The following is a 23,681-nucleotide window of genomic DNA, read 5'->3' on the forward strand; positions in this document are numbered from 1 at the left end:
CTGTTCCTGTTTAGTGCTGCTTTTCATTATATCAAAATTAATTATTTAGGTTGAAAACTGTGAGTAATGCTTAGTAAACGATGAATGATGTAAAAAAGATGAAAAAAGATGAATTTGAAATCCTCTTTTTTTTACTAAACTAGCAGAGTTTAACACCCAGCTATACAGCTAGATGGTACAGCTTGACACCCCCCATAGGCAGGCAGGAGAGACAGATTGACATGATTAAAAAAGCAAAGAATAATACTCCTGCTCTTCAAAATACTGAATTACCCACCCACCTCAGCAAGTAAAACCTCACTCCTCACAGCCACTGGCAATCAGTATTGTAATAAGGATCCAAAAGAGCTTACATCACATGGGATACAGCATATCAGATACCATACAGATACAGTATTTTGTGTTTACTGCCAGAGAAACCAGCTTTTCCTCCCCTCTCCCCAGCACATATATTTAATCCCAGCCTTACTGTTGCTGTTAATCCCTTTTTCCTAGCTTTTAGCAAATGAAGTTGGTGAAAATGTGAATATTCAAAGTCTCTTGGTCAATTCTGGCAGCTGGCGTGGACGAGCCCAGCAAATTCTTGTTCTCCAGAACAAGGTGAGTTGAGACCCCCCTCAGTGCCATGTAAACTGGGTGCTGGGATGCTCTGAGTTCAGATATTACCTCAGTTTAAGGTAAAGATACTTTTAGCTCTCCATTAAGTAATTCTTTACATCCAGAGCTGCTTATAAAGTGCATCCCACTACCATGTTACTGCAACTACTTGGCCAGGTTTTTTGTGTTGAAGAAAACAACTGTTAGAATAAAACATCCTATGGTAACTTTCTGAATTTTTTTGGGTAGGTTTGTGTGTGTGTATGTGTGTGCATGGTGGGGGGGGTGTTAGTTTTTAATTATTTTAATTATCTGTTGATGTGTACAGGGTCATTCAGAGCTCCTGCCAGCAATATTAATGAGGCTCTAGCAAACATTTGTCAGAATTTGAGCTGGGAATTCTTCACATCTGTGAAAGGAAGGAGTTCAGTGACCTTAGAGAGCTGTGGCTGTTTAGTTAAGATCTCAGGATGTTTTGGAGGTGCTTCTTTCCACTGAGTACAGAAGGAGCCCTGTCAGGATCTGTGCTCTGACTTCAACACTTTTGTTCAGTTCCTGGAGTCAGCTGGGGAGAATTGAGGGCAGATAAAATTTTCAAGTTGTTCCCCCAGGAGCTTCAGTAGAATCTTTAACTCTTGAGCCTTCTCAGAGTTCTGAAAGGCCCAGTCTAGCTGAAATGTCAGCTTGAGACAGGGAGTCAGCTTTGTCTGCATCTTAAATAAAACTTCTCTCAGGCAATTTGATACATATTTTTCTGCTGTTTAATTATGTTCCAGCAAACTGGGATTTTTGCACTCTGATTGTCTGAAATTTTTAACCTCTACTTTCCCTTAAGCAAATGACATTTTCCTTCTGTTAGACTGGCTGGGATTAATCTGAAGACTGTTCAGGCTGTACTCTTAACACAGGAATTTCTTTTCCAAGCCAGTCTCCTCAGGCCCCTTCTGTGGTCAGTGGGGATCTTGCAAATAAGTCACTGGATCAAAAGTAGGTAGATTCACCTTATCTTAGAAGACACCTCCAGAACAGGGCAGAGAAACTGCTGTTTCCTTCCACTGACTATAAAAAAAAGTTCATTTGACCACACTTAAGTGTCTAATGCCACCTGAGGTGCCATAAGGGTGTCCCTCTGACCTCTGGTCATCTCTCCAGAGGTGTATGGATGTAAATCCTGTGTTATATGTGCCCCCAGTATCCCAGGACATCTCAGACCCCTGTAGTTGGGCTTAGGAACTGTGCCTTATGTTTAAATTGAGGACATCCTGGATGGTGCTTCTGCTAAGACCAAGCAGAAGATGGTCTAAAAATGTCTAAAGACCAAGATGTCTAAATTTATATGAATGGGTGGATGTCTGCACTGCTAGAGGAGAGCTGAGGCATCATTCTGTTGCCACATGTGTGTTCAGTGGGATTCAAGATGCTTTGGAGCATCTTCCTGGCCTCCAGATGTGCTTCTAATAAGGTCCACGTGTCCTGAGTCTTCTGTAGGTCTGGTCTCATTTCTCCTCCCTGCACAGATGCCTTAGACATCTGCAGGTTTGTGAGCAGCTAATAAATTTAAATTGATTACACAAACTGCTCTGTGTTAATTAACCATGTAAATGCCAAAAAGTACCATGCTGCTACACTCGAAGCTCCCTCTGGTTATGTCCTCTTGGATGCTGGACTGCACTGCAGGTAAAAGTTGCTGTTACTGCCCTCTAGGTTCGAGAGCTGGAAAATCAGCTGGGTCAAAACAGGACCAGACCATCCCTGAATGAGAATGATGAGGAATTCCTGGCACTCACTGATCCAAGGAAGCTGTCAACCCAAGAGAAGAACTTGCTGAAGATTCGCAGCTTGGAAAAAGAAAAGAAAGAAACCTTGGAGGTAAAAACCTGGATGATGAGAGGGGCCTGTTTGGATACAGAGTGTGAAATAACTTGCCTTACCTTCAAGGTGTATGTTACACCTTCCCAGGACACCATTTCAGAAACACAGATGTTATGCTGTAGGAAGTCCTGCCACAGCTCACAGAATGAGCAAAAACCTCCAGACTGGTTTTCTGTATTGCACTCTTGTATGGCCTGGCATTTTTTTGCAGTACAGGATTTAGTCTTCCCCTCCTCTGCTGCATGATTCATTTGTCAAATGCATCTGCTTGACCTGAAATGTGGCCACTTGATAACTTGTGCTTGGTATTTGATGTTAGAAAGAGGGAGAGAGGGCCTGGGCTGCAAGGCAGCTGCTACTGGCCCTATATTGAGGGCACATGCAGAAATAAACCTTGCTACAGCTGCATCCAAACTGTGAAGCCAGGCTGAGGGAGCTGGGGTTGTTCAGCCTGGAGAAGAGAAAGCTCTGAGGAGACCTTGGAGCAGCCTTCCAGTGCCTGAAGGGGCTCCAGGGAAACTGGTGAGGGACTTTTTACAAGGCATGGAGTGACAGGACAAGGGGTAATGGCTTTAAGCTGGAAGAAAGGAGATTTAGGTTAAATATTAGGGAGAAATTCTCTCCTGTGAGGGTGGTGAGACACTGGAACAGGCTGCTCAGCAAGGTTATGGATGCACCTCCCTGGAAGTCTTCAAGACCAGGTTGGATGGGGCTTGGAGCAAACTGGGCTGGTGGGAGGTGTCCCTGCTCATGGCAGGGGGGTGGAACAAGATGATCTTTAAGGTCCCTTCCAACCCAAACCATTCTGTGATTTTATGAAACTCTCCAGGGAGCAATTAAGCAATCATGGACAACTAGAGGGGAAGCTTGAAATACAAAGGCAGAAGTGGAGCTCTGCAGATGACAGTAATTGAGAAAAGCCTTCCCTGAGCTGTGTGCTTGCAGCTATAAATCTTCTGTTTCATTCTCATGGCCAAGAGTGAAAGGTGGGCACCACCTCATTGCTCATTTTTGTTGGACAGTTAAATTGCAGTGAGAAAGGCAGCAGCTAATCAAGCTCTGGGATGGTGCCAGGTGGCCTCTAGAGAAGGGAACACAGGGAAGGAGCAGAGGGAGGTGTGCTTTGCTAACCTCAGTATCTGTAACTAACTCCTACCCACCATTTTTCCTGTGCACACAGGCATAGAAATCCTTTCCACCTGGGGATTTACTACAGGTGCTGCTATAGCCTCATTCACCCCCTAAATCTGTTTATTTTTGTAGCAGCCACATGTGATAGATGATTGGTAAGACCCAGGGTCTCACCACCCTCAGAGGAAAGAATTTAATCCTAATATCTACATCTCCCCTCTTTCAGTTTGATTTTGTTGCCCTTTGTCCTGTCATTCCATGCCTTTCTAAAAAGTCCTTCCCCAGCTTTCCTGTGGTCTCTTCAGGCACTGGAAGGTGCTCTGAGCTTTCTCTTCTCCAGGTTGAACAACCCCAACTCTCATCCTGTCTCCATAGTGCTGCTCCAACCCTCTGATCCTCTTGGAGGAACTGAACACAGCTGGGGTCTAACAACAGCCAAGCAGAGAGGAAGAGTCACCTCTCTTGAGCTGCCTTCATCTAGGGGGGCAGCATATATCAAGGAGAGCTTCTGCTGGATAGTGTGGCATCACTACCCTGTGTCTAGAAGGAAGAGAGTTTCCCCAAGGAGGATGATGAGGCAAAATAAAAAGCAGAAGCATACAGAAGTGGATTTTAACAAAAAATTATTGCCTGCTTCCTGGCACATAACAAATCATCCTAGTCCACCTGTAGTCCTGAGCAAACAGACCTTTTTTTGGTGCTGACAAGCAGGCAGCAAGTAGCAGCATTTATAATTTCTACTTAGTTAGGAATGATGTGGTATGGCAGTTCCATTCTTGGTTTTTTTTTGATTCTGCCAGACCGTGTGTGATCTCTGGAGCTGACTGAAGCACCTGGGGCTTGGTGATGGGCTCTAACTCTCACTTCTTTGATGTGTTTGCATCACTGCAGAAACTCACTGGGGAACATGATGCTCTCCAAAAGAGTCACGAGGAACTGAAAAAAAAATTGGAGGCATCAAAAGCCAGGAACAAAGTACTGAGCAACGAAGTCAAAGCCCTGAAGGGACAGATTGTGACCTTGCTGGAGAAAGGAAAACACGACGATGAGCTCATAGATGCCTTAATGGTACAGTCTGACTGGTCCTGTTGGTCCCAACCCCTGCAGAGCAGCCCTCTTTGCTAGAAGGGATGAAACATGATGTCATTTAATGGCACAGACAACCTGAGGGTATGCAGGGGCCTGATGAATCACACTCTGACAGCCAGAGGTCTCAGAGTCAGCTAAAACCCTTCATTTGGGATCAGATCATGCAAAAGCTGCAAGACAGCACCAGGAGTGACACTGGTGCAGCCAAGAAGCTCAGAGCTGCAAGTACTGTAAGAAATGTTGTAAGGATTTTGTAAGTTTCCCCTCAGTTTAGGAAGGATATCGAGGTCCTGCAGCAGGTCCAAAGGAGGCAACTGGGCTGGTGAAGGGACTCAAGCACAGATCCTATGAGGAGAGGCTGAGGGACCTGGGGGTGTTGAGGCTGGAGAAGAGGAGGCTCAGGGGAGACCTCATCACTCTCTACAACTCCCTGAAAGGAGGTTGGAGCCAGGGGGGGGTTGGGCTCTTTTCCCAGGCAACTCTCAGCAAAACAAGAGGGCACAAGAGGTCTCGAGTTGTGCCAGGGGAGGTTTAGGTTGGACATGAGAAAGAATTTCTTTATGGAGAGGGTGATCAGACATTGGAATGGGCTTCCCAGGGAAGGGGTGGATTCTCCATCCCTGGAGATATTTCAAAAGAGCCTGGATGTGGCACTCAGTGCCATGGGCTGGGAACTGCAGTGGGAGTGGATCAAGGGTTGGACTTGATGAGCTCTGAGGTCCCTTCCAACCCAGCCAATTCTATGGTTCTATGATTCTGTGAAATAAGGCCAGGTTGGATGAAGCCTTTTGCAGCCTGGTCTAGTGGGAGGTGTTTTGGATTTTGCTGATCTTTAAGGTCCCTTCCAACCCTGCCCATTCTATGATTCTATGAAATGTGATGCAGAAGGACTGAAATAAGATTGTCTGGCAGGTAGAGGAAGGGCTTCATTCCTGACCCATGAAGCTGGTCTGTATTTTCTGTTCTGCTTTCAGTTCCACTGGTTGATAATTTTTTTTCTGAGAATGCCTAAAATCTTGCACTTTAGTTTGTTGTGTTACACAGCCCAAAACTCACAAGCTGAGCACTGAACTGGGTGGACATTCACCTGCAGTAGGTGGAGCTGAGAGGACTCAGCCCCTTCAAAACCAAGAGTTTTAAGTGGAGACTCAAGCTATACTTGAAATAAGTGGCTGCTTTAATGGTCTTGCAGGATCCTTTTGTCCTGCCATCATTCTAAATCCTCCTCCCCAATTATGGTAGTGAAAGAAAAGAAATAATATTAGAAAATATGCTGCTTCTTAGTAGGGTTTTTCCTGATCCAGCTCCTCACAAGTTTCAAATCACTTATACCTCATTGCTTCTGTATTTAGATTTTAGCTAAGACTAAGCTGGCATTCCCCCTTCTGCACACTGAATATTGGTCCTGAGCAGCAGATCAGGCAGATTACAGAGGAGCCAAATAACAGTTGTCACTTTTGCTAAGTCTCAACATTCTCACTAAAATTATTTTGGAATGCTGTGGGTTTATTTGGGATGGAATGATTAACCTGTTTTATCCCTTACCTCAAAGAATCTCCTTGCTTGCAGTTTGTTGGCCTGACAGAACAAACTATCCAATGAATATTGGATATGATGGATGATATGGATATCCATATGATGGATATGATTGGAGTGAATGAATATTAGATTTGTCAGTGTGAGAAAACCTCCAAACCCCACTGGTAAAACAACCTAACCTCATAGATGTCATCTTCTACAACATTCATCTTTTAATGTCAGTATTATCTGATCATGTTCTAATTATCTACCAAAAAATCACAAATCAAAATGTTTACTTTTATCCAGTTTATGAAAAAGTCACCTTCTTTGCCAAATTCCAACCTTTTCTGCTCCACTCAGGAGCCAAGCTGCTGGCAAACTGAAGCTCTCCATTGCTCAGGTCTTTTCTGCTTGTCCCATCCAGTCACTAAAGTGATCTTACACTTAAAACATCAACTGAATTGTTGGAGTAGTGACATCAATTTGCTTACACCAAGGTTTGGCAGAGCAATGGCTTGCCCCCAGCATTCCTAAATGGGTTTTTGTCTTGGAGGCTGTAAAAACACCCAGGGAGTCTTAATCATTGTGTGCAGAAGTGAAGAGCTCACTCCTTGTTTCTGTTTTATCAGAGCCAACAGAAGCAAATGCAGGAGATCTTACAGCACCTGAGCCAGAAGGATGAGAAGAACAGGGAGTCCCAGCTGATGCTAGGGTTACACTTGAACAGTGACATTCAGAAGGAAAACTGTCTCCTAAAGCAACTCAGACAGAGGGTGGCTGAGAGAGAAGCAAAGGTTAAAGAGCTGGAAGAGGAGATTGAGCAACTCAGACTTCAGGTAGGCAGGCAGAAGGAATTAACTGGAGGGAACACACTTTGTGATCATTTTAGATCTGCTCTTGCACTTCCTTCTCCCTTGTTATTTGAGTTGTTTATCAGAGACACTAATACCTCTCCTACTGACAGTCCCTCCTGAGGGAGTGATAAAGCAGGAATACTCACTTATAATTCTTCAGTTGCTTTCCTGTTCCTACATAACTTTTCTTCAAGCTGTTCAAGCTGCAGGAAACATGGAAATTTCAATCAAGTCCACATGTGGCTCCATGTTAAGGCTGTCACATGGCTGGGATGGGCTGCAATGGGGACTTCTCAGTGTTCAGCATCCTTGGCTGATAAAGGAAGCAAATAAATATAGGTGAGGCCAACATCAGCAAGGTTTCATGGTACCCAGCCCCTCACTGAGTGATGGGACCCCTAGTTAATTATCCTCATCTCTCACTGTAAATCCCTTTAAAATATTCCTCTTCCTCAGAGCTCCAAGCTGTTGATATGAGTCCACTGGGTGGAATGGGGAAATTTTATTGTACTGATGAAGGAATTGGCAATGTTTGCCCCTTATGGAGTAGTATCTGAAAAATGTTTCCAACCTTTATGGTTTGGTGTTGCAAACTGATATAAGCAAAGAGGAGCACAGTCACAGGAGTTGAGAGGCAGTCCAGTAACCTGGCAAAGGCTTCTCCTGTGCCCTGTATCTTCCAATCATGTTTAATTTGAGAGTATTTAGACATCCAATTCCCATTGATATAAAACCCTTGCAGGGTTATGGTAAGGCTGAATCTGTCAGATGCTTCAGGACTGGGGCCTGGACCACTAAGCCTATAAAACCAACTGTGCTGGCACTGGTGGTGGTGGTTCTGGGCCTTGGGTTCATCACCACCAGCTGTGGTTTCACATGAAACTGCACTTTTTACTGACTTTTTTGCTTTGTTTCCATCCTGCAATGGGTAGAAAAGGTTCTGAGGAGATCCCTTCAATCCAAAGTTCTGGCATGCTTGTAGCAGTAATTGCAAGCTGCTGGTTAGGCAGTGATGCCATAATTTTCCTTTGAACTGTGTAATTGGTTTTATAACAGCAGAAATCTGCCTGTCAAGGGGATGGTCCAGGAGCTGCTGATCCACCATCTGAGCACTCAGAGGAGCCAGGTTTTTCTCTGCTTAAGCCTCTGGCACCAGGCAGCAATCAGATTGCAAGGATTGGATCTGCTCGGTAAGAAGACCCTAATATCAAGGTTTAAAATTCTTGTGAGTTATTCAGAAACCTGTTTTTCCCAGAGAACTGCAGCAAACCACAAGTGTTTGTGCCAGCAGCTGTGGCTGCCTGTTTACAGTAGATGGGAATCTCTGCTCACATTATCTCTTGGACTTTTCATTCTGCAACACAGCAAGAGAGACAGACTTGCAGACATTACTACATTTGGCATGATGGCAGGGCAGCTAATTCTGTTTCTCCTGCTCAAATAATGTTTATGTGGTTGGCTTAAGTGCCTGTGATTCTTCTCTCTTATGAGAAATGGGGCTTCTCATGAGCAGACTTCTGAAAGCAGGGTGGTGAATTAGTCCATGATGCCATTTTAGGTAAGCACTAAATCACAGGTGCATTATTTAAATCAATAACTAGACTTTGAGCAGGATTTACTTGCAGAAATGTTGAAAATACACCACATCATTTGTTCTTAACAAACACCCTTTTTAAAACCTCACTGAGGACCATGGGAATTACACTAATCTTAATACAGCAGGAAATCTCATTTTTGTTTACACTGATGTGACTCTGGGTCACTCTGGCTGTGGAAAGGAACCATAGTACCAGGGAAAATTACATCCTTTCCAGTCAAAATGCTGGTTCTGTTGCTAAGGAGTGCATGATCTAATTGGCAATAAGGATTTCAGGCTGAGGAAGAAGGAAATTTTTCATCAAGTTGAATTTGCACCTGATTTCTTCTGTGTAATTTTAACACAGGTTCCACATTACTTTAAACACTGAATTCAGCTTTAAATTGTCAGATGTGTCTCTGAGCCTAAGTAGAGCATTGCTACAAAATTTAAAAATAGTTAAGAGTTAAAACACCCTTAATTTGAAAGTTTCCTCATCTCTATTGTTAAGCTCTTTTGACTTTATTCTCTCACTTCGTACTCTGCAGGAGTTGTGGTTTCACAGGTAAAATAATTATTTTTTCTGCTTTTTTACTTCATTTATCTGCTGATTGCAAGCAGGAAAGAAGTAGGCAAACAAGGATGGGTTATAATAGAAGCCACTAAGTGCAGTGCATAAATTATTGCTTGTATACATGGCTGACACAGCTCTGGCATGGAAATAGCTGCAATGGATGAGCCTGAAAAGTGTAAGAGCCATTAATAACTTGGTCAGCAGGGCTCACTCATTCTATTAAATTTAATATGCTGATGAATTTCTATTCCGTTTTACTTCAGTGAATCATCTTTTCCTATCAGGAAGGATGAAATGAAAAATGCTATAAATAGGAACAAAAGCCCCTTGGAGATGTCGAAGTGAAAATCTGCATTTTTAGGCTGGGCCACTTCTATCATTATCCACCTTACCTTGATTTTAGGATTAACCACTCCTAGCCTAGAAGGCAGCTCTGCCTGTTCCTGTCAAGACTTTATCCTCTGTTAGTTGCTCTCATTTTAGAATTCTACAATCATTAAGGTTGGAAAAAATCATTAAGCCCAACTGTCAACCTAAAATCACTGTGCCAACTAAACCATGTCACAAAGTGCCACATCCACATGGGTTTTGTGCACCTCCAGGGATGGTGACTCCCCCACTTCCCTGAGCAACCTGTTCCAATGCTTGACCACTCTTTCAGTAAAGAAATTTTTCCTAATATCCACTCTGAACCTCTCCAGTTGTTGTGTGGCTGCTCTGTGACATGGAACTCCACGATGCTTGGAGTGCCAGCCAATTATTCCCAGAGGGACAGACATCAAACACTGAGCTATACTTTCTGCATAATGGAGGCACAAGGTGTTTTTACAGCCTGGTTTGGAGGCAGGGAGCAAACTGAGTTACTGTGTTTGCAGAGCCTGTGTGATGCCAGTTTAGGAGGCTCTGGGAGGCTTTTCCCAACAAGGCAGCAATAAACACAGAAATGAGCTGAGTTCTTGGAGCTCTTTAGAGCTCAGAGCTGACAAAACTTTCTTCTCCTCAGCACAGTGTCCAAGATGGGCCATACCCTTGTGGAGTCAGCAGCTACTAAGCCTTTCCTTGTCAGCATCCCACCTGGAAGGTATGTATGTGAACTTCATCCTAAACAAGGGAGGTTTCCTGCCACGCTTCCCCAGCTGCTGGCAAACCTTCCCCTTCTCTGCCTGGTTTCTGTAACAGCTTTCACCATCCCTTCTTTCATCATCCCTTTGACCTGATAGTGCCCAAGAGCTCTGACACAGGCTCCAGTGTCTTTTTTTTTAATTGATTCGTTGTTTTTATGCCCCATAAATCCCATTTTTCCCCTTTCCTCCCCAGTCACCAAGATTTCTCCTGCTTTTTTGCTCTAAAGGAAGTACTCCAGGATACTCCTGTGCAGAGAGGTCATAGAAGGAATGAAGACCATAATAATGGGAAAGCTTCCCCTTCCTTTCATCACAGATTAGGCACAAGGACATCCATTGTACTGGTGCTGCCTGAAGTCTTTCAGTGGGAGAAAATCAATAGGGTGCCATTGATTAGCACTTTGGAGTCCACATCCAGGCTGTTCTTGGGCAGGTAGCAATGGGAGAGGAGTCAGTGGCAGTGGATTGCTCACAGGTGGAAGTTTATTTCCAGGGGTGATGGAAAGGAAAAGACCTTTCTAATGAAACCCACCAGTGGCCGAATTCCCAAAGATTTCCTTTCTGTTTATTGCCTGCTCCTGAAAAAGCTGTCAGCCCACAGCTTGGACAGGGGCATCTGTGCTGGGTTAGGAACTGGCTGGAGGGCCGGGCCCAGAGAGTGGTGGTGAACGGGGCTGCATCAAAATGGCGGCCGTGGTGTCCCCCAGGGATCAGTGTTGGGCCCAGTGCTGTTCAATATTTTTATTGATGATTTAGATGAGGGGACTGAGTCCATCATCAGCAAATTTGCAGATGACACTAAGCTGGGGGGAAGTGTGGATCAGCTGGAAGGCAGGAGGGCTCTGCAGAGGGACCTGGACAGACTGGAGAGTTGGGCTGATCCCAACGGGATGAGGTTCAACATTCCAAGTGCCGGGTCCTGCACTTTGGCCACAACAACCCCATGGGGAGCTCCAGGCTGGGCACAGAGTGGCAGAAAGGGAGCTGGGAGTCTGGATTGCCAGGAAGCTGAAGAGGAGCCAGCAGTGTGCCCAGGTGGCCAAGAAGGCCAATGGCATCCTGGGCTGGCTCAGGAAGAGCGTGGCCAGCAGGTCCAGGGAAGGGATTCTGCCCCTGTGCTCAGCCCTGGGGAGGCCACAGCTTGAGTCCTGTGTCCAGTTCTGGGCCCCTCAGCTCAGGAAGGAGATTGAGGTGCTGGAGCAGGTCCAGAGAAGAGCAAGGAGGCTGGGAAGGGATCCAGCACAAGTCCTGTGAGGAAGGGCTGAGGGAGCTGGGGGTGTTGAGGCTGGAGAAGAGGAGGCTCAGGGGAGACCTCATCACTCTCTCCAACTCCCTGAAAGGAGGTTGGAGCCAGGGGGGGGTTGGGCTCTTTTCCCAGGCAACTCTCAGCAAGACAAGAGGGCACAAGAGGTCTCAAGTTGTGCCAGGGGAGGTTTAGGTTGGACATGAGAAAGAATTTCTTTCTGGAGAGGGTGATCAGGCATTGGAATGGGCTGCCCAGGGAAGGGGTGGATTCTCCATCCCTGGAGATATTTCAAAAGAGCCTGGATGTGGCACTCAGTGCCATGGGCTGGGAACCACGGGGGGAGTGGATCAAGGGTTGGACTTGATGATCTCTGAGGTCCCTTCCAACCCAGCCAGTTCTATGACTCTGTGATTCTATGATTCTATTGCAGCAGAAGGATGCTGGGGGGAGGGAGTGAGCCTGGCTCTGCCTCCTGGCTTAGTCTTCAGACAACTGTATTTTTGGAGACATTTTTCCAGTCCTGTCTTTGTTTCCTTTCTTTTCTTTGTGAAATGGGAAACAGACTCTCTGTGCTTCTGCTGTTTTCAGGCTTGCTGGCACTGAGAGCCCAGATTTGAAAGTGCTGCAGACCCAGCTCATAGAGCACAAGGCTCTGTGCCAGGCTGCTGAAGTGGAGAGAGACAGGCTCCTGGAACTGGTCACTGTGCTGCAGAAAAGGTAGAGGCTGTTCCTGCCAGGATCCTTGGTGGGATGCTGCAACTAAGGAGCACAGGAGATGTGGGAGAGTCAGTAGCCTGCAGTACAGTGTGCTGCCAATGTCATCCCTGCCTTTAATAGGGGCTTTTTCAATTTTTTTCTGCTCAAATTCATTGCCCAGCTGATGATTCTGGTTTTCTTTTTGTTATTTTAGATCAAAGCAGAAAAAAATAAAGTGATCTTCAAGCTTGCTGCACCTAGATAAAACTTGAAAGGGGTTTTTTCTCTATGTGGGGTGTTAGTTAGGCAGCAATATTATTAATCAGTAGTAAATACTGTAATTATGGTTATAATCTAACTTCTCTTTCAAAAGTGTTTTGCATTCTTTGAAGTTTCATTCTATCCTCTTCTAAATTAATTTCTTCTGTTTTAACTGAAGCATAATGGTGATTTTTTTAAATGTTTTTTTTTCTGTTATTCAGTTTAAGATGATGTTAAAAGCAAACCATGTTTTAGGAGGGCAGGGAAAGCAAAATGTTTTCTCTTTGAACAACTTCCATCTACTGCTTTTTATCCTGGGTAAAGAATGTGTAATATTTGACTTCCAAATCTGTATTACAGCTTCTAGGAAGATAATACTTTTGACTTTGTGCTTTTGAATACATTTGGTACTATTTGCTTGCTTTTTTTTTTTTTTTTTTTTAATTTTACAATAGTTTTAATTTCTTTTACCTAACTTTTGTCTTGAGCAATTAATCACAGTCAGAAAAACAAGGGGCTTTTTGTAACTGCATTAAAGGTGCTTCTAAGGGCAAAATCCTGGAAATCCAACCTGGGAGAGTCACTGTAAGCCCAGTGACTTTAATAGAGCTGTGCAATTAGCTGAGGATGGAGATGTGAGTGATAGCAGAACTGGGGCCATTGCTAATCCAGCATGATGAAGAACTTAGAGTCAGTGAAATGCACACTTGCTTGTAAAATACACCATAGCCTGGTGATTCAGCAGCTTCACAGCACAGATTTTTTCAAGAGCTCCTGCAGGTAAAGTAAATTTTCTCAGATTGTTTGCAATAACTCTTGGAAGACCTCAGGACAATATAGCATCCAGTAATATTGCAATATTAATATCTGTAAGAAAAAATTATGCATTCCTCCTCTTCCCTGTTGGAGTGTGGGTCAACCAAGCTATATAATACATATATATATATAACATATATAATGCTTCAGTCAGGAGAGGAGCAGTGGGAATGATTATTCAAGTAGGATCTTTTTCTCTACACCAGCTGCCACAATTCAGGACCCTGTTTCACAACCTCTTACTGCAGAGCAGAATAACCCTGTCAGGAGATACTCCATCCTAAACCATTTGTAGGACTGGGCCCTGCTGGGAGAAAGAAAAGAGCTAGAGGAGCATTTTAGCTGAATTTGCTCACCTTGGCAGAAGATTTAATAAAATCCAAGCAGGCTTGCCATTTTTCCTCCACTATTTGTCTAATGTGGATGCTGGGTGACCACCTGGTCAAATGAAAGTTTAGTGAATTCAGAACCACTGGGAGGAATCTAATTTCTCATAGGATGTCACCAGCTTGGTAATTCACTACCACAGGAGGTCAGAGTCTTGCCTGGAGCTAGTTTTTTAAGACAGTGATATAATTATGGTTGTAATTTCTTTTTTCTTTTTAGTTATGCTAGCTAGGAGGGAAATAAGACTCATCAAGTCTCTTGCTTCAGGGATTAATCAGCTCTCACCCAAAAGGTCAAAAGGAAATTCTTTTATTCTGCACTATACAGCAAATCCATTTGAGTTCCTCTCTAGATTTTAAACTCCTTTAAATCATTTGGTATCAGGTGCTGCCCCCCACAAGGTGCACCACTGACTTCATCCATGGGCACACATCACATCTTCATAGAATCATAGAATAGTTTGGGTTGGAAGAGACTTTAAAGATCATCTTGTTCCAAACCCCCTGACCAGGACACCTCCCACCAGCCCAGGTTGCTCCAAGCCCCATCCAGCCTGTCTTGGAACACTTCCAGGGATGGGGCAGCCACAAATTCCCTGGGCAACCTGTTCCAGGGTCTCACCACCCTCAAATTAAAGATTTTCTCCCCCATGTCCAACCTCAATCTCCCCTTTCTCTCCAAGTTTTAACCCATTTCCCTTGTCCTCTCCCTACCCCCCCGTGTCCAAAGCCCTCCCCCAGCTTTCTTGGAGCCCCTTCAGATATTGGAAGGTTGCTCTGAGCTCACCTGGGAGCCTCCTCTTCTCCAGGCTGAACAACCCCAATCCCTCAGCCTGGCTTCCCAGGGAGCTGCTCAGCCCTCTGAGCATTTCAGTGGCTCTGCTCTGGACACCTTCCAGGAGCTCTGTGTCCTTCTGCTCTTGGGGACTCCAGAAGTGGACACAGTCATATTGGATGAGTAGAAAGAAAGGCTTTGCATGATGTAATTCTGGAAGCTTTCTGATTTCCCAAAATCCTAAAGCACAATACCTCTGTATTCTGTGGTGCCCCATACCTGAGGATGATGCCTAAAGAGGAGGTGAAAGCTCAAGTGAGTGAAAACTCAACCTTGTTGAGTTACTGAGCGTGTTCTGTGATCCATTTTCTTTCTTGATTGCATAAAGTGGCACTGAAATTGCTACTGTCAGAGATCCCTTTCTTAACCTTTGGTCCACCACCACTCTCATCTCCTTGTTGTTGTTCATTTTCTCAGGTGTTGTGTGGGGTGGGCAGGGGCCATTTGCTCTTCCATCCTGCACTGCAGACTGAACCCTGAGTTTCTTTTCCACTCACCCCCTTCCCCATTAGTGTCAAATGTTAAAAGCAACATCAAGTTTCTTTTCTTACCTGCAGGTAACTGATACTAAACCAGCTAAATGCTAGGCAGTGTTTTTATAAACTATTTTCCTTCCAAATTTCCACAGTGTGTTTACAAAAAAAACAAAAATGCACTTTATTATTCCTGTGATAAACAAATCTCTTTTCAAGAATCTGCAGCTTGCCTGCTTATCTGAGTGGGAAATTCACACAAGTCCAAGTGTTAAGGGATCGAGGCAGCTCTTTTTATGAACCCATTATTACCAGCTGTACCCATTAGTTAATTCTGTTTTGCAAAACTGGGGGATGTCCGCTGGAACAATTTCACTGGGATTTCAGCCTTTGGATGCGTGGCAAATTCTCCTTTTTCTCCTTTTCCCTCTGCTGAGAGCTGTGCAGCATGGAGCAGGGTGCAGAATGGAGACTGATCCTTAATAGTCACAACAAAAATAAGTTGAACTACTTACTTTTTTTTTTTTTTTTTTTTTTTCCACATCAGGGTGGAGGAAGGCAATGAAAAGCTCTTGGAAGCTGAGAAGAGGCTCCAGGTGGAACGTCGGCACGGTGTGATTTTGGAACAGCAGCTTGAAAAGCTGCAAATGGATCCAGAGAGTAACAGAGGAGAACACAAACTTCCCCTGAGGAGCAAACCAGGTGAGGTGGAGCACTTACCTCCAACTGTGTCACCAGTTAACCTAACAACACCCACCACCAGTACAGATTTTGGGGGAGAAAGACCATGGAGAAAGACCTTGGAGCTCCAGTGGACAATAAATTCTCCATAAATCAGCAATGTGGCCTTGGGGCTAAGAGGGACAATGGGAACCTTGGGTGCATCAGGAAAAGTGTGTCCAGCAGATCTAGGGAGGTTCTCCCCCTTTACTCTGCCCTGGTGAGACCACACCTGGAATATTGGATCCAGTTTGGGGCTCTCCAGTTCAGGAGAGAAAGGGATGATGAAGGGACTTGAGCATCTCTCCTATGAAGAAGGACTGAGAGCTCTGGGGCTGTTTAGCCATGAGAAAAGAAGGCTGAGAAGGGATTCTATAAATATCTGAGAGGGGGGTGTCAAGAGGAAGGGGCCAATCTCTTTTCAGTGGTGCTTAGGAATAGGACAAGGAATAATGGGTTTAAGGTAGAGCATAGGAAGTTCCACCTCAACATGAGGAGAAACTTCTTGACTGTGAGGGTGAGGGAGCCCTGGCCCAGGCTGCCCAGAGAGGTTCTGGAGTCTCCTCTGGAGAATTTCCAACCCTCCCTGGATGTGTTCTGTGTGCCCTGCCCTGGGGGATCCTGCTTTGGCAGGGAAGTTGGACTGGATGATCTCTGGAGGTCCTTCCAACACCTAAAATTCTATAAATCTGTGATTCTATGTCCCTATTCCCACCTCTGTGCTTAATAGACAGGACCAACACTGGACTCTATCAAACCTACACAGGTTTTTGACTTTTCACAGGGCTATTTGGACCTGTGCAATACAGAAAGGGAAAATCCTGGTCCCACTTCACTCAAGAGGATTTTGCCACAAATTGAAGTGGGACCAGGACTTTTGCACTATGTTCCTCTCATGGCATGAGAGTCTACAGGGAAAACTTGACCCAGCTCTTTGTTGCCACCACACCCACTGCCATGTTCTTTCCACTTCTGCCTGAGAGATTCAGCTGAAGGTTAAGAGCAGAATTAAAGGACGCATCCCAATTTAAGGCCTGTCAGTGTCTATGAAAAACTATTGCTGGTGATGAAGTAATTAGATCTGGTGTAATTTATTATCCCATGAACGTGATAATCTCCTGCTATAAATATGAAAGCCTCCCTCGCATAGTTAAAGGGGAAGAATTCATGGTGGATGTTAATTTTTTATTCCCCTGATCAGGTCTTTTTATTGCTTAAGGACTCTGATTCTGTCAAGTGTCAGCACCAGTAAAATGGCACATATTCTTAAGGAAACTTTTCCAGTGGTTTCCCTTTTTAAATGTGTTTTCATAAAGTAAAAAGACTTTTAATGCCAGTAGGAACAGGCATTCCAATTTGAGAGGTAGTAGGATGCCATCAGGCTGAGTTACAATGATTGGAGCAGTTGCAAGCCTCATCAGAGACCTTCTACAAGCTCTTAGCCTGCCCCATGCTGAAACTCAGGATCTTGGGTTTTTGGGAGACTGCCCTACACCTCAGCAGGTACAAGATGTGGCTTTCCATCATGACTCCATCCAGCTCTGTGGTATCAATGTGGCCTCATCACCTTAGAGCTGACTATTGAGCACTATAAATCTTCTTTTCCACCTTCACTGGTGTCTTGGTTCTCCTTAGGTGTGGGTCAGACTGAGGAAGACACCCTGGAAATGTTGAAGGCCAGGCTGGATGAAGCTTTGTGCAACCTGGGCTGGTGGGAGGTGTCCCTGCCCATGCAGGGAGGTTGGATCTTGATGATCTTTAAGGTCCCTTCCAACCCAAACCATTCTGTGATTCTAGGAAATTCCATGGTGGTGTTCACTGGCATCTCAAATCATACAGGAGAGCTGGAGTTTGAACATCTACCTGGTGTCCAGGAGCTCAAGAGAAGCCTTCACCCATCCAGCAGAGAGAATTAGGAACATAGGAACAGGATTCAGAGGAGCTTTTGTCCTGTATGGAGACTGAACAATTGTTTCATACCAATTCCTCTCTGTAAAATACAAATCTGTCCCTTAGAGCACAACTGTTGTGTCTTTGCCAAGAAAGGGTGGGCCAGATGATCCTTGAGGTCCCTTCCAGCCTGGTGTTCACTGGCATCTTAATTCATGCAGGAGAGCTGGAGTCTGTTTGAACATCTACCTGGTGTCCAGGTGAAGCATTCACCTATCCAGCATACAGAGAGAATTAGGAATGTGGGAACAGGATTCAGGGGAACTTTTATCCTGTATGGAGACTGAACAATTGTTTCAAACCAATTCCCCTCTGTAAAATACAAATCTGTCCCTTAGAGCACAACTGTTGTGTCTTTGCCAAGAAAGGGTGGGCCAGATGATCCTTGAGGTCCCTTCCAACCTGGTGTTCTATGACTGGGTGATTATATGATAGGGCTGCAGCCAAGACTGCCTCATTCTCATGTGTTTTTCTGTAAGCACTGATATTTAGGGCCCTCTTACCTGGGTTACCAAGAGCCTAAGAGCAGGGAAAGTAGTGCAGAAAAACTCAGATCTTAATAGAAATCTCATACTTAGAAACAAAGTCCTGCAGCCTTTGGCCTTTAGGATGTGGGAAATTCATCCTGAGAAGAGAGCAGTGCTGAGCCTCACAGATGTGGTATTTTGGGATGATCTTTGTGATTCCCAGGAGGGTTTGGACCTGGAAGGTTTTGGAGCCCTCATAGGGTTCTGCAGGTGCCCAGGGGAAGGAATTGAGGTGTGTGTAGGGAAAGGTAGCAGCCAGGTGAAAGCTGTGGGAATACAGCTCTCTATGGTACACTTTTTATTGACTCCATGGGGTCATCTTGGTGCTGTCTTCTAGAGGAGACTGTAACTGAATTTTTAAGTGCTCAGGCTTTGGTAGTCAGGTGTCAGTATGTGGTCCTGGCATCACACATCTGCTCCTTGCAACACAGTGATAAACTCTCCAGGTTCTGAGGCATTTGGCTCAAGTTGTTGTGCTGTAGTAACAGTTTGGTAACTCACCTCTGAGAGATTGGTATTTCCCAGCCAGGGGAAGCAGGCTCCTTCTTTGTAGCAAGTTCTTACTAAATATTTCCTTCTCTGAATAAGGACTAAAAGCAAACGTAGAAAAGGATGGGCAGTAAGACTCATAAAAAGAAATCTCTCAAAGTCCAGAAGGTGAGGAGGTAAAAATCTGTTTCACCACTCTCCTTTTAAGAGATCTCAGCCTCTTGTGATGTGCCAAAACTCTGGAATTGGTACAAGAAACAGGTCTGTAATACACCTTTTCAGCAGAGCATGTAAGGTGATCTAAATGCTTTCATGCCAGATAGTTGAGGAAATAAGAACAAATGAAAAGCTTGAGTATAAAATAGAGAGTAGACAACCTGCTAATTAACATAATATTTTCTTTCTCAAAGTGTAAAATTGGAGAGAGCTGATCTAATTGCTAATCTGATGTTTCTAGTCTCTTCAATTCAAGGGAAGGAGATAATGATGCCATGGAGCTAGGAGCCACCCAGTTGTGCTTTAAAATTATTCATGCTGTTCAGTTTTTTTTTTCCTCTTTCCCAAATTTATAATTAGCAAAGTATAATCCCTGAGGAGAATAGGTAAGGAACAGCAGGTTTTCCTCAGTCCTGTAAAACACAGCTTCAAGATCAAAACCATTTTGTGATTATACAACATTTGTGTCAGAGTCTCAGACCAGGTTTATTCCACCCAAGGAGGATTTAGTGGTTTAATACCAGATTTCCTTATTTGAAGATACTTGACATGATGTGAGAATCTTTTTTGGAAAAGTGAGACAGCAATATAGTGAAATCAGAACACAAATATGGTTTCCATTACCAGCCAAGATGGTCACTGTCACAGTGCTGGGTGTCCTCAGCTGCCAGAAAGGAATCCATGGGTTGAAGCCAGGTCAAACCTCTTTCCTTCAAAGTTCATTTTGCTCGTTGTTTGATTTTTATACTCCATATTGTGCTGAACCACATGTACACTCCCCTCATGTGTTCCTCTCTCTGGTTCCACTTTCTATCAATTATTTTAGAGAAAGCCATTTACAATTATCCAGCTGATTCAGCTGTTTATCTACAGCAAAGACCATTCTCCAGTCCTCTTGGTGTTGAGATAAGCTCAGCATCCTCTGCAAAACCTGTGGACACTTCTACATTCCTTTCTGAGCTTCTTAAACACATCAGCCTTGCCTCTCTTCTCTGAGCCTTCTTCCATTGAGGCGTTCACTGGTCAATCACAGATTTTTGCTTTTCCAGCCTCAGTAGTACATTTGAATTATGCTTCCTCTATTAACCCTGAATAAAAGTTTTTGTGTCTCTTTGAAATGACAGGAGCAGTGCTGGAGGTTTTGGGTATGTTCCTTTAGTTAGAAAAGCATTTCTGAGTTAGAACTTTAGTTTGAAGAACACATTTAAGATCTTTATTGCATTTAAAGTATGTTGTGTATATGCTGAGGTGCTTTACAAAAGCTGTTTTGGTGTGTGCCACACAGAAATGTTATCACAGGCATTCAGGAACCAACAGTTGCCATCATCTTAAGTGGAACAGAATAGCAAGATAAATAGCAAAATAATCCTTTTCACCTGTTTCTGTCACTTGGTTTTTTTGCCACTTAAATATTTTGGATTATTTTTTTTTTCCTCTCTAAATAGGTAGGCACACATATTACTGCATTTAGCCCCAAAATGCAATCTTAATGTGTTTTGATTGTGCTGAAAGGAGATTAATATAAAAACCTGTCCTGTATAGCTACAGGATTTTCATACACAGAACTAAACAGATTCCTCTGTAATTCCTCAGTTTCCTAGACTTGCTCAGTGTGCTACCAAGTGAAAATGGTGGCTTGTTTAACTAAAACTCCATTTTGTGATTAAATCTACAGGCCAGGCTGCAAATCACTCAGGACTCACCTTGAATGTGAGTGATAGGCAGGAGCTCTCTGCAGCTCAGCTCTCCAAGTTGCCTCTGGAATCACAGATAGAGGAGCTGAGCACAAGGTAAGCTTTCCCTTCCCTTGCTCTGTTACTCAAATTCACTGCAGTCCTCTTAGCAGAGGTATTATCTGCACCCACTCCTCAGAAGATAAAATGCAGCAAACCCTGCAGAAATCACAGATCCTCTGGTTTGAGCTTTTCTGTGCCATTTTTACCCAGATCTCCCAATATCTGTACAGGTACCTAGAAAAGTTAAGCTAATGCAAACAGTAAGCAGCAAAACAAGTGTGAAGAGCACACCTTTTTTTGTCTTTTTCTTTCCTTATGCATTGATTGCAAGCTTACTAGTGAAAATAAAATTACAAACTTTATCACAACAGATCTAGCCAAGTTTCGTGGTCATCTCATACACTTTTCTACCTCAAAGAGAGAAATCATGAGTGTGAAATGTGGCCTTTCTCATGCCTGTCATACAATTCCCAGATCAGTGTGCTCTTCCCTAGAGCTGAAGGACTGTTCTGATTTGCTCTGAAGCCCCAGAGCTGGCATGAAAGTTTCTTTTTGTTTCCTCCCAGGCTTGTGATGCAGCTGAATGAGAACGAAGTTCTGAAATCCACCCTGGAAACTACTGTGAGAAAGAACAAGGAAGACTTTAAACAGTATCAAGACACAATGGATCAAGTGAAGGCTATCTTTCTACAGGCCTTTCAGCAGAAACAAGAGAAGAGTTAAGATATTCTGAGTTCTTTGGACTCCAGAGCAGGAAGGGAGCTCAGGCATCCTGCCCATGAATTGCAATGCAGTGGCACTGCAGCTTTGCAGCCTCAGATCTTTAGCATTAGCAGAAGAGGATGAGAAATGGAGATGAAATTCAAAAAGGCTGAAGGTTTTGTATCTCAGCAGATTCTGTCTGTCAGGGTTAGCAAGCAGCTGGCTCTCAGACTTCATGTGCCTTAGGCTGGTTCAGTTTAGGAAGCTGCAATTCTGCAGTGTGATTTTTGGGCAAAACCTCCCTAATTTCCACAACATTTTCCTCAAGAGGGCTGGTTATCCAATATGCTTCTGCCTTTAGCAGCTCATAAAGGAATTTGCTGTGCAAAAGTTATGCCAGCTCCCTTCCAAAGTCAGGCCAGGAAGAAACAGAGCTGTGTTTTTATCAGCACACTGATACCTCTCTGTCTGTGGCTTTCCAGAGGATTTAAGTGCTGAGGGACTGGGTTAGAGTGTGAATATCTGCAAGGGGATTTTTTGGGGTCCACTCACCATTCCAACCTCTTTATTTGCTTGAATGTCTTTGCAGCAGTTTCCATTGAAGAAGTAAGACTGTGCAGACCATGCAGTCAGTCTGACCCACCTTAAATTCAGCTCATTCCCTACAAAATTTGCCATCCAGCTTCGGAATTCCCTCTTTCTGAGTCTCTGCACTCATCCACCAGGCAGCTCTTGTTCTTGCTGGGAAGAAATGCTCACAAAATGCTGGCAGCTCCTCGCTGCAGTAGCAGAGGGACTTCAGGAGGTGCTTGAAAGCCCTTCCATCTCTGTCCTTCTCTCTTGCAGCATGGTGAGAACACCAAGTGCAAGCTAATGAGGTATTAACATGCAGCCTGCCAGCAGCAAGCTGGCCTTGGGGATTACAAGCAAATGGAGAGCTAGTCACTTCTGTATAGTGCAGCTTTGTTCCTCGGTTGAAAGTCTTGAAAGCTCTTCTTTTTTCATTTGTCAGCCTCTTCTTGTGAGTGTGAAGTTTGTCCAGACATTAACCCCAGCAGCCACCACCAGTGCAAAGTGGGTTTATGGACCAGCAAAACCTCTGCTCCCTTTCCCAACCCTGGGATCAGATCCACTGCACTGAGATGAAGCAGAGTGAAAAAAGAGAGAGCAGATAAAAAGTTCTTCCAGATGTGGTGAGGCTGGTGTCGTGCCTGTCTTTTTCTTAGGTTCAGGGCTGCCTCTCTTCAAACAGTTGATGGAATTCCTGCTGGAGGAGGTTGGAGCTGAGGAGAAGTTTAGCCCCTGAGTGTTAAACTCTCCCTGCACTTTAAAGCCACGCTCTGCTCCCCCAGCTCTGGCCTAGAGCTCAGCAAAGTCCTCCTGTGTCAGTCTCACCCAGAAGCAGGACCCAAACAGCTGAATGCCACATTCCTGCTGCTCACCCTGCCAGAAGCATAAAGGAAAAGGCATCCTACAACCTGCAATCCTCTTCACCCAGCAACTGGAAGAATCCTAACTCCTGGATCGAGAGCACAGTCTCACCCAAGCGAGCTCTCAGCTCCATCCCATGGTGGGGTCAAGTGAGCAAAGAGAAGAAATCATCCCACCCCTAGCAGGTATTTTAAGGACCTGAAGTAGTGAAGGGGGATCCCTTTAACAAGCTGAGCTGTGGCAGGGGTGTGGGGATTTTGCTACGAGGTGGCTGCTAAATTCAGGCTTGGTAGCTTGCGGCTGGCAGGTTCTGGTTTCGCTTACGCAGGAGTGAGAATCAATAATATTTTCACTTTAAGTACAGGCCAGGCAATCTGCTGCCCTTTCCAATACACAGTCAGCCTTTGTCTCCTGTCCTGTGATGAAGCAGTGAAGATCCCACCACTCTCCAGCAAAATGGCTGTGAATCAACCCCTGAAACACTGCTAAGAAACTGGGAGTGCTGCACGGTACAGGACACATATGGCTTGCTAGGACGTGGTGCAAAACTCTTCTCAAGTGCTGCAACACTCATATCTTTAAACATATGCTTGTTTGGGGTTGCCTAGAAGCATGTTCTCTTTTTTTTTTCTTTTTTTTTTTTTTTTTTCCCTGTACCAACACACACTCACAGCACTACCAGATGCCTTGGAGAAAAGGAACTAAGACACTCTAAAAGTTCGTTGCAAGAGTTTGTACCTGTAAGTAACTGTTTCTCATGGAAATGTGTGGTCTGTTTCCCATCACAGAACAGGGAAGAGGTGACCACCTTATTGTTTTCCTTAGTTTTGAAATAAATTTCCTCTGCATTTCCACAGAA

General features: G+C 44.4%; 1 protein-coding gene across 4 annotated transcripts in view; it reads left to right on the plus strand.

Annotated features, from left to right (window-relative positions):
- The window catches only part of CCDC13 (coiled-coil domain containing 13), a 39,000-nt gene extending 15,319 nt beyond the window's left edge, over positions 1–23,681 (plus strand). Inside the window, exons 7-16 of one of the 4 annotated variants that reach the window (XM_071734555.1) lie at positions 496–600; positions 2,302–2,466; positions 4,492–4,668; positions 6,840–7,046; positions 8,121–8,254; positions 10,218–10,295; positions 12,173–12,301; positions 15,599–15,753; positions 20,629–20,743; positions 21,256–23,681. In XM_071734555.1, the coding sequence (XP_071590656.1) occupies positions 496–600; positions 2,302–2,466; positions 4,492–4,668; positions 6,840–7,046; positions 8,121–8,254; positions 10,218–10,295; positions 12,173–12,301; positions 15,599–15,753; positions 20,629–20,743; positions 21,256–21,412 (1,422 nt within the window). In that variant the 3' untranslated portion in view covers positions 21,413–23,681. Of the gene's footprint in view, positions 1–495; positions 601–2,301; positions 2,467–4,491; positions 4,669–6,839; positions 7,047–8,120; positions 8,255–10,217; positions 10,296–12,172; positions 12,302–15,598; positions 15,754–16,555; positions 17,047–20,628; positions 20,744–21,255 lie in introns of those variants that run through there. The other 3 variants (XM_071734556.1, XM_071734557.1, XM_071734558.1) reach the window with 3 other exon arrangements.

Source organism: Heliangelus exortis, chromosome 2 (genome assembly GCF_036169615.1).
Source record: "Heliangelus exortis chromosome 2, bHelExo1.hap1, whole genome shotgun sequence".
In the NCBI taxonomy this organism is placed as follows: domain Eukaryota; kingdom Metazoa; phylum Chordata; class Aves; order Apodiformes; family Trochilidae; genus Heliangelus; species Heliangelus exortis.